The 11,924-nt window shown below is 58.5% G+C and overlaps 1 protein-coding gene across 4 annotated transcripts; it reads left to right on the top strand.

Annotated features, from left to right (window-relative positions):
- Nucleotides 1–13: 13 nt before the first annotated feature.
- On the top strand, nt 14–11,914 carry PLEKHM1 (pleckstrin homology and RUN domain containing M1). 4 transcript variants are annotated; one of them, XM_019623407.2, is made up of 11 exons: nt 14–411; nt 594–723; nt 2,065–2,141; nt 3,315–3,562; nt 4,279–4,902; nt 5,457–5,715; nt 7,143–7,377; nt 7,929–8,822; nt 10,572–10,716; nt 10,791–10,985; nt 11,726–11,914. In XM_019623407.2, the coding sequence occupies exons 3-11, from the start codon at nt 2,100–2,102 to the stop codon at nt 11,898–11,900; spliced, it is 2,817 nt and encodes a 938-aa protein (XP_019478952.1). In that variant the 5' UTR covers nt 14–411; nt 594–723; nt 2,065–2,099; the 3' UTR covers nt 11,901–11,914. The 4 variants fall into 4 exon arrangements, with proteins under 4 accessions (XP_019478952.1, XP_019478951.1, XP_019478953.1 ...); XM_019623406.2 differs by having other exon boundaries at nt 14–723; XM_019623408.2 differs by lacking the exons at nt 14–411; nt 594–723 and adding an exon at nt 776–992.
- Nucleotides 11,915–11,924: the final 10 nt, after the last annotated feature.

Below are 11,924 nucleotides of genomic sequence, written 5' to 3'. Positions count from 1 at the left end.
GCGCCGTGCCCGCAGTGGGGCTGTGTGCCCCCAGGCTGATGCAGACCTCGTGCCCCATACGCCCTGTGCCCTTTGGTGGGGCCATGTTGGCCTCCCACCCCACAGTTCCCGTGCCCCCCCAACGGGGCTGGTGTTGTTCCTGGCTGCGCTGTGCCCCGTTCCCTCGCTGTGGTGAATTCTGCTCTTCCTGCCCTGCTGACAGCTTGCTGGGCGCTGGGCAGCCATGAGGGGCTCTGCTCTGTGCTCTCAGTGCTGCCCTCCCCAGCAGCAGTCCCTGATCCGAAGGGCCGTCACCTCCCATCTCTCACACAGCCCTGAGGAGCGCCGTCCTGCGACCAAAGGCTCAGCTCATAACACCTGGCTGGGGCAGAATTCAGCCCCACAGCAGTTTGACATCAGTGCATCACTCTGGTGGGGAACAGGATGGCGTTGGGAAGCAGATGGGATCGGAGCTGAGGTCCCACAGCTGTGAGCTCCCTGGGGACGTGTGGGCACAGACCCACACCCGTGCTCTCCTCCATCCCAGCTCAGCTCTGGGCGGGCGGTGAGCAGCGCTGCGCTCGTGCTTGGAAAATGAGTTGTTCCCCTTGCAGCCCTGACTCACCGGCCCCACACTGCTCGTGTTTTCCACCTGCGATGAGCTGCTGGCCGGGAGCTGTTTGTAACTCGCTGGGAGAGCACAGAGCTCTGGGACGAGCTGACATCCCGACCCAGAGACCCACTGTGAGCACACAGCTCTGCTTCCTCGCTGGGAAACCGCACCGCTCGCTTTCTGTTCTATTTCTCTGTCACCTCGAGGTGTTTTGCCCTGCGTCACTCTCAGGGTGGGGAATGCAGGGAGGCAGCACCGATCCTCAGCCGTGAGTTCAAACCTCCACCCCACGTGGTGTGCATGGCAGGGCGAAAGCAGCAGCGCCTTCCACAGTGCTGCGTCCCTCGGGGAGGAGCAGCCCCACGTCCTGTGGCTGAGCTCGCAGTGCTGGAGCAGACAGGTCGGGCTGGTTGTGCTGCTGGGAGCTGAGCTCCATCCTACGCCAACCAGCAGCTCTGCAGAGCTGCTGCTGTCGCTGCTCAGTGGGGACAGCAGGGTGGGCAGTGCTGTCACCTCGCGGCCCCACAGAAGGGCGGTGTGGGGTTCTGCAAGTGCTGCGCTCCCGTCGGTCGGTGTTGCAACCCCAGGGGGAAATCTCGTGATGAGTGGTGGTGAAAACGGTTTCTTTTTCTATAAGATCAGCTGTTGAACTCTGACCGTTGTGGGGTTGGTCGTCAGGGGGCTGCGTGGGGCTGCTCGGGCTGGGATTCGGGGTTCTTGCTTGGGATTTGAGCTTCTTCCTTTGGATTTGGGGTTCCTGCTTGAGATCTGGTGTTTTTTCGTGGGATTTGAGGTTCTTGTTTAGGACTTGGAGTTGTTGCTTGGGATTTGGGCTTCTTTTGTGAGATTTGGAGTTGTTGCTTGGGATTTGGGGTTCTTTTGTGGGATTTGGGGTTCTTTCCTGGGATTTAGGGTTCTTGCTTGGGATCTGAGGCTCTTCCTTGGGGCTTGGAGTTGTCGCCTGGGATTTGGAGTTCTTCCTTTGAATTTGAGGTTCTTTTCTGGGATTTGATGTTCTTACTTGGGATTTGCTCAGGGTTTGGGCCACCTCCACGACTGCCCTTTGCTGTGTGAGCCGATGGGGTGGCAGCACACCGGCCTGCCAAAGCACTGCTGGGCTCTGCCCTCTGCTTCACAGCAAAGCCACAGCGACGCTCCCACGTCGGGGGAAGGTTTCCTCTCCGAGCTCTGTGGCTCTTAGCAGCATTTTGTGGCAGTGGCTGCTGCTGGAGCTGCCCGTGGGTCTGGAGGCAGATGAGTGGGGATGGAGCTGAGCTGAGGGGCAGCTGTGCTGCTTTGCTCCCATGCCTCCGGACACAGCGGGGGAAAATCCGGACGCTTTGTGGGGTTTCTGTTCTGCCAGGAGTGGGGCAGTGCTGGAGCGTTCCCCTCGCCCTGGTGCGGCATCTGCAAACTGCACCGCGAGCTCCAAAGTGCCCTCGGTGTGACTGACACTGCTGTGTGACCCACAGGTGACATGTGAGCACGGGTGGGAGCAGCAGCTGAGATGCATTCGAGCCACGCCGATGACCCCAAGGAAGTCATCCAGGTGAGCTGTGCTCCCAGCCCTCCGACACGCACAGGGACCCCCAGGCACTGCTGAGACCTGGCGATGCTCTCGGGCGGTTCTTACACCCCTCTGTGGCTGCATGTGGGATGCACAAACCCTGCAGGATGTGGGCACGGTGCTCAGCCCCACTGCTGGGGGTGCAGCAGTGCTGTGTGCACCTCACTGCCCTGCAGCAGCGCTCCGCGCGTGGCACACAGCTTTGTTTGCACTGTGACACTGCTTTGGCCTGACAGATCAGGGGCGGCTGGGGAGCACGGGGCTGCACAGCAGGGTTTGGGCACGTGGCCTTCAGCTACGGCTGCAAACCTCGCTTGGGTGCTGGCAAAACATTCAGGGCTGAGAATTCAGTGCAAGAAAGCATTCAGCTGGGAAAGGCTTTGCTGTCTGTAGAAGTGCTGTGCACTGTAAAACCCCAGAAACCCAATGAGCCCCAAAACATGAGCTGTGGGAAGGGCAGTCGGCATCCGTGACTCATTTACAAAAGCCAGGTGGACTCTGATGCCAACAGAGTGAGTCCCCAGCTCGACTGGGTCAGCTGCAGTGCTCATGGGCAGCATCTGCAGAGCGCGTGGATTGGGCAGGAGCCGCACAGAGCCTCTGGATGAGCTTGGCAGCTTGGCATCCCCGTAGCTTGCAGCCTAGCATCCCAGTTGCTGGCAGCTTGGCATCCCCATAGTTTACAGCCCGTTGTCCCAGGTGTCTGCAGCCCAGCATCCCAGTTGCTTGCAGCTCAGTTTCTTTGTTGCTTGCAGCCCAGCATCCCCAAACCTTCAGCCCAGCACCCCTGTTGCTTGCAGTTTGGCTTCCCCATATCTTGCAGCCCAGCATCCCAGTTGCTTGCAGTCCAGAACCCCCATAGATTGCAGCTCAGCATCCTGGTTGCTTGCAGCCCAGCTTCCCTGTTTGCAGCCCAGCTTCCCAGTTGCTTGAAGCTCAGCTTCCCAGTTGCTTACAGCCCAGTGTCCCTAAATATTGCAGCCCAGCGCCCCGATTGCTTGCAGGCCAGCTTGCCAGTTGCTTGCACCCCGGTTTCTTGCAGCCCGGTGTCCCTATAGCTTGCAGCTCAGCATCCCGGTTGCTTGCAACTCGGTGTCCCCATTGCTGCCCTTTTTCCTGACCCTACAATCTAACCCTGCACCTCCCATGCTGCAGCTGATCAAGAAGCAGCTGGTGAGCTCCATCAAGGCCCTGCAGAAGCAGTACGTCTCCTCGGATGCCGTGGTGACCAGCGATGATGGGAATGCCAACACCCTGTGCAGCGCCCTGGAGGCCATCTTTGTGCACGGGCTGAAGGCGAAGCACATCAGGACAGAGACAGGGGGCAAAGGGAGGAAAGCAGGCGGCCGGCTGCCGCTCCCCCAGCCCGTCTTCTGGGCCCTGCTGAAGAGCATCACACACCGGTGCGTCCCCACGCTCGTTTTTCTGCCCTCTGAGAGGGTCGGACGGCTGGCAGGGAGCTCTGCGCCCTTCAGCTCAAGCTGTGTGATCTCAGAGGGTGTCGGGTCCCGAAAGGTGTGTGCAGGAGAGCGTGGTGCTGCCGGGGGGCACCTGGTGGTGTCCCCCCCCCCCAGTGGCATCCCATACACAGGGAGGTCTGAGACCCCCCCCCGACCCCATCAGCTGCTGATGAGCAAATATAGAGCGGACGATGAGAGCGCTTTGGTGCTGTGCAGGATGGCTTTGTGCCCTCTGAAGGTGTTTTTCCTCTGCCCCTCAAAGACAACAAACCTGTTCTCTTTTCCCCGGCAGCGAGCTGGGGGCAGGCAGGGTTTGGGGAAAAAGCAGCCAAAATGAGGGCAGTGAGGGTAGTTGGAGCACACAACGCTTCTGTGTTCCCTTTGCCTTACTGTGGCACTCAGAGGCATGGTGGACACCAGTGGGTGACACCAGTGGGTTTTTCACTCCCTTCCCCAGATGGGAGCAGGGGAGATGCCTCCAGCCAGAAGGGCTGCGCCCAGGAGTGGCTGAACCTGATGTGTTTGGTGTGGGGGGAGTTCAGGAGCCGATGTTTCCCCATAGGAAACCACAACCTATCAGCACCCACCTCCCGTAACGCAGCGCTGTGGGCGCGCATCCCTCGCATCCCACTCTTTTTTCTCTCTCCCCTTCCCCCCAGGAACATCATCTCAGAGCTGGAACAACTCATTTTCATCACCACGGACGTGGGCCGCTGCCGGGCCTGGCTGAGGCTGGCTCTGAACGATGGACTGGTGGAGTGCTACCTGAAGCTGCTGCTGCGCGAGCGCTCCCGCCTGCCCGAGTTCTACCAACCCGCAGCGCTGCTCCTGGATGCCGAGGAGTGCGAGTTCCTCCTGAGCTTCCTGCAGGGCTTGTCGTCCCTCACCTTCCAGCTGTCCTACAAGTCGGCAGTGCTCAACGAGTGGACCGTCACCCCGCTGTCCCTCTCGGGGCTGTGCCCTGTATCCGAGCTGCTGGAGCCCCCGACGGATGAACCTCAGAGAAAAGCATCTCTGGGCTCCATCTCCCAATCTTCGGGCTCCGATGAGATCGAAATCCAACCCTCAGCGCTGCCCATCGGCAAAGCGGGCGACAAACCCAAGCGGACGTCGTCCTCACTGAGCCTGAACACCACGGGTTCATCGCAGCTGTCCTCCAGCCTGGGCTCCGACAGCGTGCAGCCCCACTGCGCCCGCAGCCCCGAGCGCGGCGACGAGCCGCTGTCCTGCGACTCCGACCTGGGCACGGCCACGGCCGAGGACCTGGACAGGTCGCTGCAAGAGTGAGTCCCCCTCCTCACCTCTCATTTCCTCCCTGCGGGCTCTCTCTGTTTAACAAGTTTTCCTCCTGGGAGCAGCCTGAAAGGCAAAAAGGAGCTGCACCACCGTTTCTTTAAGCGTGTTTTGGCCGGAGCTCAGCCCAGGCTCGTTAGGAGCTTTGGAGCACTTGAAGCTGATGCTGCTAATTGCTCAGCTGTTTCCCATGGCTTAGAGCTCTGCTCTTCCCGTAGCTCGCAGCGCTGTCACCTGCTCGTGGCACTGGGCAGGGATGATAATCCTGGTGCAGAACCCGTGACTCAGTTCTCAGCCTGAGCCTGGTTTGGTCTGAGCGGGCACTGCTGAGCTGGGGCCATGGGAATGCCTGCGAACTGCTGTCAAGAACACAGCTGTTTGGCAGCAGCTGGGATCCATTAGCTCACCCTGTTAGCGAATTAAAATCCCCTCACATCGCTGGGAAGGGCATCCTTTGCGGGGTCTTTGCCCTGAGGGTGCAAACCCCCCTTTCTGCTTGATGTACCACCAGCAGAGTGATGCTCACTGCAGCTTCTCTTCAAAGGGTGCTCTCCGAGTTCAGGAAAGCCGAGCCGAGCTTTGGTGCCCCATCGGAGCGGCTGATCCCAGCCGTGCTGGGCTGCTCCCCACCACCCCCCGAGGACACCCACCCACCGCCTTCCCCACCACCAGCTGAGGCCTGCACTGCTCCCCAGGAGGAGGACAGCATCCCGGCCCCACAGCACGTGGATGGGGGGAAGGAAGGCCGCGTGGTGCGCAGCCCTGCTGCCAAACTCCTCTGCTCCCCGCTGCCGGGCTGCCCGGTAGGTGTCACAGCTCACAGTGCACAGAATCCTCGTGTTACCCTTCCTGATCTAATGGGGAAGAGTGGTGAAGCGGGTGGCGGCGTTGCTGGGCTCGAAGCGCTGATCCCCAGAGCTGCCAGCAGCACTTCTGGTGTAAATAATGCCCAAATCCAGCCCCAGCATCCCAGATCCCACTGAGCCATCCTGGGGATGCTGGGTCTGAGCAGACACCCCCCAGCACAACGAGTGCCCACGTGCTGGGGATGCACTTCCCACCCCCCTGAGCATCCCTCCCTCGGGTCCACGTTCCTTTGGCTCCTTCCCAGCTCTCCCGTCTCCTCCATTTCCTCCTGGCTTGGGGCCAGCCTGACTAATCTATGGATAACATACGGTGTCAACAGGAAACCCCCCCCTGCTCTGACATGACTCACAGAGCAACCTGCATTCCTCAGCCCAGGGTAAACAGGGCCTTCCCACACCTCCCGCTCTTCGCTGCTGATTCCCACCGTGGTTTTGTTTGTGGTTGGGATAAAATGCTCTTGGCAGGCAAAGAAGGGTCGGTCCTGGTAGGAACCAACGTTATTGCACGTGGGTGCTGCAGGGCTGCACTCCTCCTCCTGAGCCCCTGTGTGGTTTAGGGGGAGAGAACCAACCCGAGTTTGTTTTTGTGCTTTCAAATCCCACCACTCGTTTGCAGCTGAGCCCCCCAGCAGTTGGAGGCACCGTGCGTTGCACTTTGCTCTACTCCAGCAAAACCAGAAAGTGGTGTGGACAGGAGAGCCAGGCAGCAGCCGGGTTTATCACGAAGATAGAATCATAGAGTCAGTAAGATTGGAAAAGACTCCTAATATCCAACCATCAGCCCATCGCCACCAAGGCTGCTAAACCACGTCCCCAAGTAGAATCACAGAATTGTGAAGGTTGGAAAAGACTCCAAGATCCCCAAGTCCAACCCCAGCCCGTCCCCACCGTGCCCACTTATAGAATCATTCAGGGTGGAAAAGACGGTTGGGTTTGATGATCTTGGAGGTCTTTTCCAACCTGAATGATTCCGTGGTGGGGACAGGTTGGGGTTGGATTTGGGGCTCTTGGAGGTGCACCCATCCCACCACACTCATTCGTCGAATCGTTAAGGTTGGAAAAGGCTTCCAAGATCTCCAAGTCCGACCCCAACCCCTCCCCATTGTGATCACTTGTAGAATCGTTCAGCCTGAAGAAGACCTCCAAGATCTCCAACCATCCACCCAAGTCCTTGCCCCCATGCCCACCAAATCGTGCCCCCGTGAGCCACATCTCCACATTTCGTGTCCCTGCTCTGCAGCACACAGCCTGGATGTGCCCAAGCAGCCCAGATGGCTGCGCTGTGTGTGCACAGGCTCACGGTGGATGTGTGTGCTGGAGTTGGTTGATGGATATTTGTTTCTGCTGCATCTTTTTTATAACAGAATAGGAAGAGCTGGATTTCAGAAGACGATTTCTACAGACCTTCAGCAGGAGAGAGCGATGAAATCCCAGCTGATGCCAACGGCTTTGTGCCAGATGGGGCCGGGGAGGGCCTGACCTCAGGGCTGCTCAGTGCTTTGGATTTGGAAAGGCCGTCCCCGCCATCCTCGCAGGGCCCCAGGCTGTCCCCCGAGCGAGAGCAGAAGGGTTTCAGCGTTGTGCATCGCCGCCAGATGGGTACGTGTGCCCCATGGCCCCGCTGTGGGACCAGTGGGGAATCAGTCACCCATTTGGGATCAGCACGTCGCTGGGTGCTGGCAGTGCTGACAGCCCCACAGCTGGTGCTTCCGTGGCACTGCTGAGCCCATGGGGCACTGCTGGGACACGGGGGGAATGGGATGCGGCACAGATTTCCTTTACGCCCTCCTTCTCATCCTTAGCCTCAACACCAAGAGCATACGGACCATGATGGGGCCCAGCAAGCCGGTCCTGCAAACTCCTGCCCTTCCCTTATTCCACTGGGATCCCCTTCCATATTCCACCAGGATCCCTATCCTATATTCCATTGGGATCCCCATCTCATATTCCACCAGGGTCTGCTCCCCGTCTCGTATTCCACTGGCATCTGTTCCCCATCCCGTATTCCACCAGGATCCCCATCTCCCATCGGGATCCCCATTCCCTATCCCACCAAAGCCTCGCTGCCTGTGCTGCACACTGTGAGCCACCCCCTGGTTCTCCTCTGTCCCCACTTCGGGTCCCTCTGAGCCGTCCCCTTTTCCCCCAAGGTCTCTCCAACCCTTTTCGGGGACTGCTGAAGCTGGGCAGCCTGGAGCGGCGCGGAGCCATGGGCATCTGGAAGGAGTTCTCCTGCGAGCTGTCGCCGCTGGAGCTGCGGCTCTTCCTGGACCACGAGGACCGCATCTGCGTGGAGAGCTTTTCCCTGCTGCGCTGCGAGTCGCTGGCGCTGACGCATTCGGATGGACGCTTCGAGCTGGTGTTCCTGGGGAAAAAGCTCTGCTTGAGGGCTCCTTCCCGGGATGAGGCTGAGGACTGGCTGGATCGGATCCGCGAGGCGCTGCGCAAGTGCCGCCCGCAGCTGGAGGAGGAGGAGTGGGAGACGCTGGAGTACCCCGAGGACGGGGGGGATGGCTGCGAGCCCTGTGCTCCGCTCCAGTATGAAGCACCTGGGAACGGCTTGGACTGGACTTTATCCCACAAACCAGAGCTGGATGCCATCAAAGAGTCCGTCCTGTATGCGGACGTAGATAAGACGTGGGTCCCTTTTATATTTTCCCTCTCATTGGAAACCTTAAAGTGCTTTAAAGTGCGGAACAACGACAAAATCTTAAGCAACAGTTACGGCATAGAGACGATCCAGGACATCCTCCCCGACACCAGCCTGGGGGGACCCTCCTTCTTCAAGGTGATCACCTCCAAGGCTGTGCTGAAACTGCAGGCTGAGAGCGCGCAGGAGGCCGCGGCATGGAGGGAGCTGGTGCGAGCGGTGCTGGGCTCCTACCTGGAGGCAGCCGAGGAGGCACTGACCCTGGGGGGCAGCTTGGACGGCCATTCCCAGGTGCTGCTGAAGAGCATGGTGAAGGAGAACGGCTTCTTGTTGCAGTACCTGGTGGCCATCCCCATGGAGAAGGGGTTGGACTCGCAGAGCTTCATCTGCGCAGGTAGATGGGGCTGGTTTGCAGTGAGGAACCCAGCTCTGCGTTGAGTTCATTCAGGTTAACGAGGTTATGGTGGAGCCCCTCTGTTGGGCTTCGACCCCCAGATTTTGCGGTGTCTTTGGCACAGGAAGAATCCCCCAGCACCCAATCTCCATCCCCGTCCCACCCAGCGCATCAAACCACGCTCTGCTGGGTTGCTGCCCAAGAGATTTACGGTGTAGGCAAAAGATTGGCTCTAAGCAACCTCATGTGGAGCTGATGGACCCCATCGTGGGCGTCCAGTGCCCCCAGCCCACAGGGAAGGCACGCTCAAGGCAAGCCCGAGGAGCAGGGCAGTTTTTCCAGTAAGGCTGCTCTGGGTGTGACCAGCTGCTTCGTGCAGCGCTCGTCGACCTTCCAGCAACGCCTCCTGGTTTAACAGCATGACACCCACTGACCTCTCTGGGAGCTATAATTTGTTCTGTACCTCGCTAAGATAATTAAGCTTCAGCTTTTCTCTTGCTTCAGTTGCGTTTCTCGTCCCCTCCAGCAGGTTCTTCCTTAATCTTTTTTTTCCATATTTTCCATTTTTTGGTCCCTGCCTTCCCCCCGGGCTGTGTCCTTCCACCTACCAACAGAGGGAAGCAGCAAGTTGAAGAGACCCATCTTCCTTCCCCATTTCTTTGCTTTGCTTTTCCTTAGGTGTCTGCTGCATTCCAGCCCTGACTAGGGCAGCCCCGTTAGGACAGGAGTGGTTTCCCAGTGTGCCAGGGTAGAACAAGAAATATAGGCTTCTTTGGTTTGGTGTTTGATACTCAACACCCGAGCTCCGTAAAATGTTGGCAGTGCACTCCAGATTGCAAAGAAGTGGATGGGGGTGATGGGGCGGCCTTGGCTCTTCCTGGGGCAGACACGGACCCACCGACGCTGTGTTGGTTGTTTTAGAGAAGTGAACCCATTAAAAATAGCACCCAGAGTTTTCCTGTCTTCACAACTCCGTTCAGATGGAGCAACTGTCAGATGTAGCTCTCCCCCAGGAGTTGAGCCAGATTCCCCCGGGCTGCACACCTCAGTTTTTGCTTCTCCCATCCCCAGGTGATGGGGTGGGCAGGTGGGATGTAGGTTGTGCCTTACGCTGCTGTGATGTCCTAAAAGAAGGGCAGGGAGGAATAAACAAACACATTAAATCCACAGAGTCATAGAATGGCACAGTTTGGAAGGGACCTCAAAGATGGAAGAACCATGGAATTGTTGGGTTGAGTTAAGTAGGGTTGGGTTGGAAGGGACCTTAAGGATTGTAGAGACGTGGAATCACAGCACGGCTGTGTTGGAGGGACCTCAAAGATCACAGAACCGTGGAATCACGGCGTGGTTGGGTTGGAAGGGACCCTAAGGATTGCAGAATCATGGAATGGTTGGGTTGGGCTGAGTAGGGTTGGGTTGGGCTGAGTAGGGTTGGGTTGGGCTGAGTAGGGTTGGGTTGGAAGAGACCTTAAGAATCATAGAACCATGGAATGATTGATTGGGCTGAGTAGGATTGGGTTGGGGAGGACCTTAAAGATCATCTAAATAACTTATGGATTAAAACCAAGACGGGTTCAGGAATGTCACGATGCCTTGTGTGTGGAGTTGGTCCGTCGTGGTCCAACTGACTGGAACATGCTTTACCCCATGTCCACCCCCTTCCCAGGTTTTCCTGCCCCACGTCTCACCCCACATCCTCCCCCCAGGTCACGGGGTCCCCTCTTACTTCCTGTTCTCTGTTCCCCAAAGGCTGCTCCAGGCAGATCGGCTTCTCCTTCGCCAAACCCAAACTCTGTGCCTACTCCGGGCTCTACTACTGCGACAGCTGCCACCGGGACGACGAGGTGGTCATCCCCTCACGCCTCATCCACAACTGGGACCTGAGCAAGAGGGGGTGAGAAGGATGGAGCCGTGGCTGGGGGTGGTCCTGGAGGTCCTCTGGATGACTTTCCCCCTCTCTCTGCCGTAGGTTTGCCGTCAGGCGCTGAAGTTCCTCACCCAGATCCGTAAGCAGCCGCTGATTGATCTCAAGTTGGTCAACGAGAGCCTCTACGACCACGTGGAGAGGATGAGGCGCATCCGTCGGAGCCGGGAGCAGCTGAAGCTGTTGGGGGATTACCTGAGCGTGTGCCGCAGCGGGGCCCTGAAGGAGCTGAGCAAACGGTGAGCACCCCAGGTGCTTCCTGCTGGGTGGCACCTTGCTCCGTCTGTCGCCGTTGCTGCCGTGGTGGGGTTGAAAGGGACCTCAGAGGTCGTAGAATTACGGAATCGCAGCGCGGTTGGATCAGAAGGGACCTTAAAGATTGCCGAATTACGGAATCGTGGCACAGTTGGGTTAGAAGAGACCTCAGAGATGGTGGAGCCGTGGAATGAGAGCATGGTTGGGTTGGAAGGGACTCAGAGATCATAGAACCGTGGAATCGTGGCGCAGGGTTTGAAGAGACCTCAGAGATCACAGAACCGTAGAACTGCTCCCCACATCCAAGCCCAATTTCCCCTTTCAGTTAGAAGCCGTGCCCCCCCGTCCTGCCCCACCAAACCACGCCGTTTCTGACCCCCCCAAGCACTGGCAGCCGTTCCCATGGGATGTGGGCTGGTTTTCCCCTCCATGTCATCTGCTGGAGGAAGCTCCCCGTGTGTCCGTGGGGCGGCGCGTGGAGATGGGCCGGAGGAAGCGCTTTCCTGGCCGGGGCTGGACAGGAAACACCTGGGCAAACAGATGAGAGATTTCTTTTCCCCCTTTTGAAATGCTCCCAAACAATTTTCAATGGCAGGATCTGCGATGCGTTGCTTGGCGCGGTGTCAGGTTTACAGTCACCCGGAGCCTTCATCCCCTGGGCTCTTCCTCACCCCTCCAAGACGTGGGAAGCTCCCAGCGAGCTCCTCTCTGTGCTTATTTGCAGCCTCGATCACAGGAATTACCTCCTGGAGTGCCCCCACAAGTACAGCGTGGCCGACCTGCAGCAGGTGAGCACCCCGAGGAGGGGCTGCATCGAACGGGGCCCCCCTCCAACAGATTTCACACCGCTCCGTCCCTCTTCACTTTGCTTCCTGCCATCACCACAGCCTGGGGGCTAAAATCATGGGGGTGGGTGGAGTGGG

Source organism: Meleagris gallopavo, chromosome 29 (genome assembly GCF_000146605.3).
Source record: "Meleagris gallopavo isolate NT-WF06-2002-E0010 breed Aviagen turkey brand Nicholas breeding stock chromosome 29, Turkey_5.1, whole genome shotgun sequence".
Lineage (NCBI taxonomy): Eukaryota > Metazoa > Chordata > Aves > Galliformes > Phasianidae > Meleagris > Meleagris gallopavo.
Note: the sequence above shows the minus strand (reverse complement) of the source record. Positions and strands in the feature narration are given on the sequence as shown.

Coding starts and splice junctions, on each gene's coding strand:
- PLEKHM1 (XM_019623407.2), top strand. CDS start 2,100: ATGCATTCGAGCCACGCCGATGACCCCAAGGAAGTCATCCAG. Junction 2,142..3,314: donor ACCCCAAGGAAGTCATCCAG/GTGAGCTGTGCT, acceptor CCCATGCTGCAG/CTGATCAAGAAGCAGCTGGT. Junction 10,986..11,725: donor CTGAAGGAGCTGAGCAAACG/GTGAGCACCCCA, acceptor GCTTATTTGCAG/CCTCGATCACAGGAATTACC.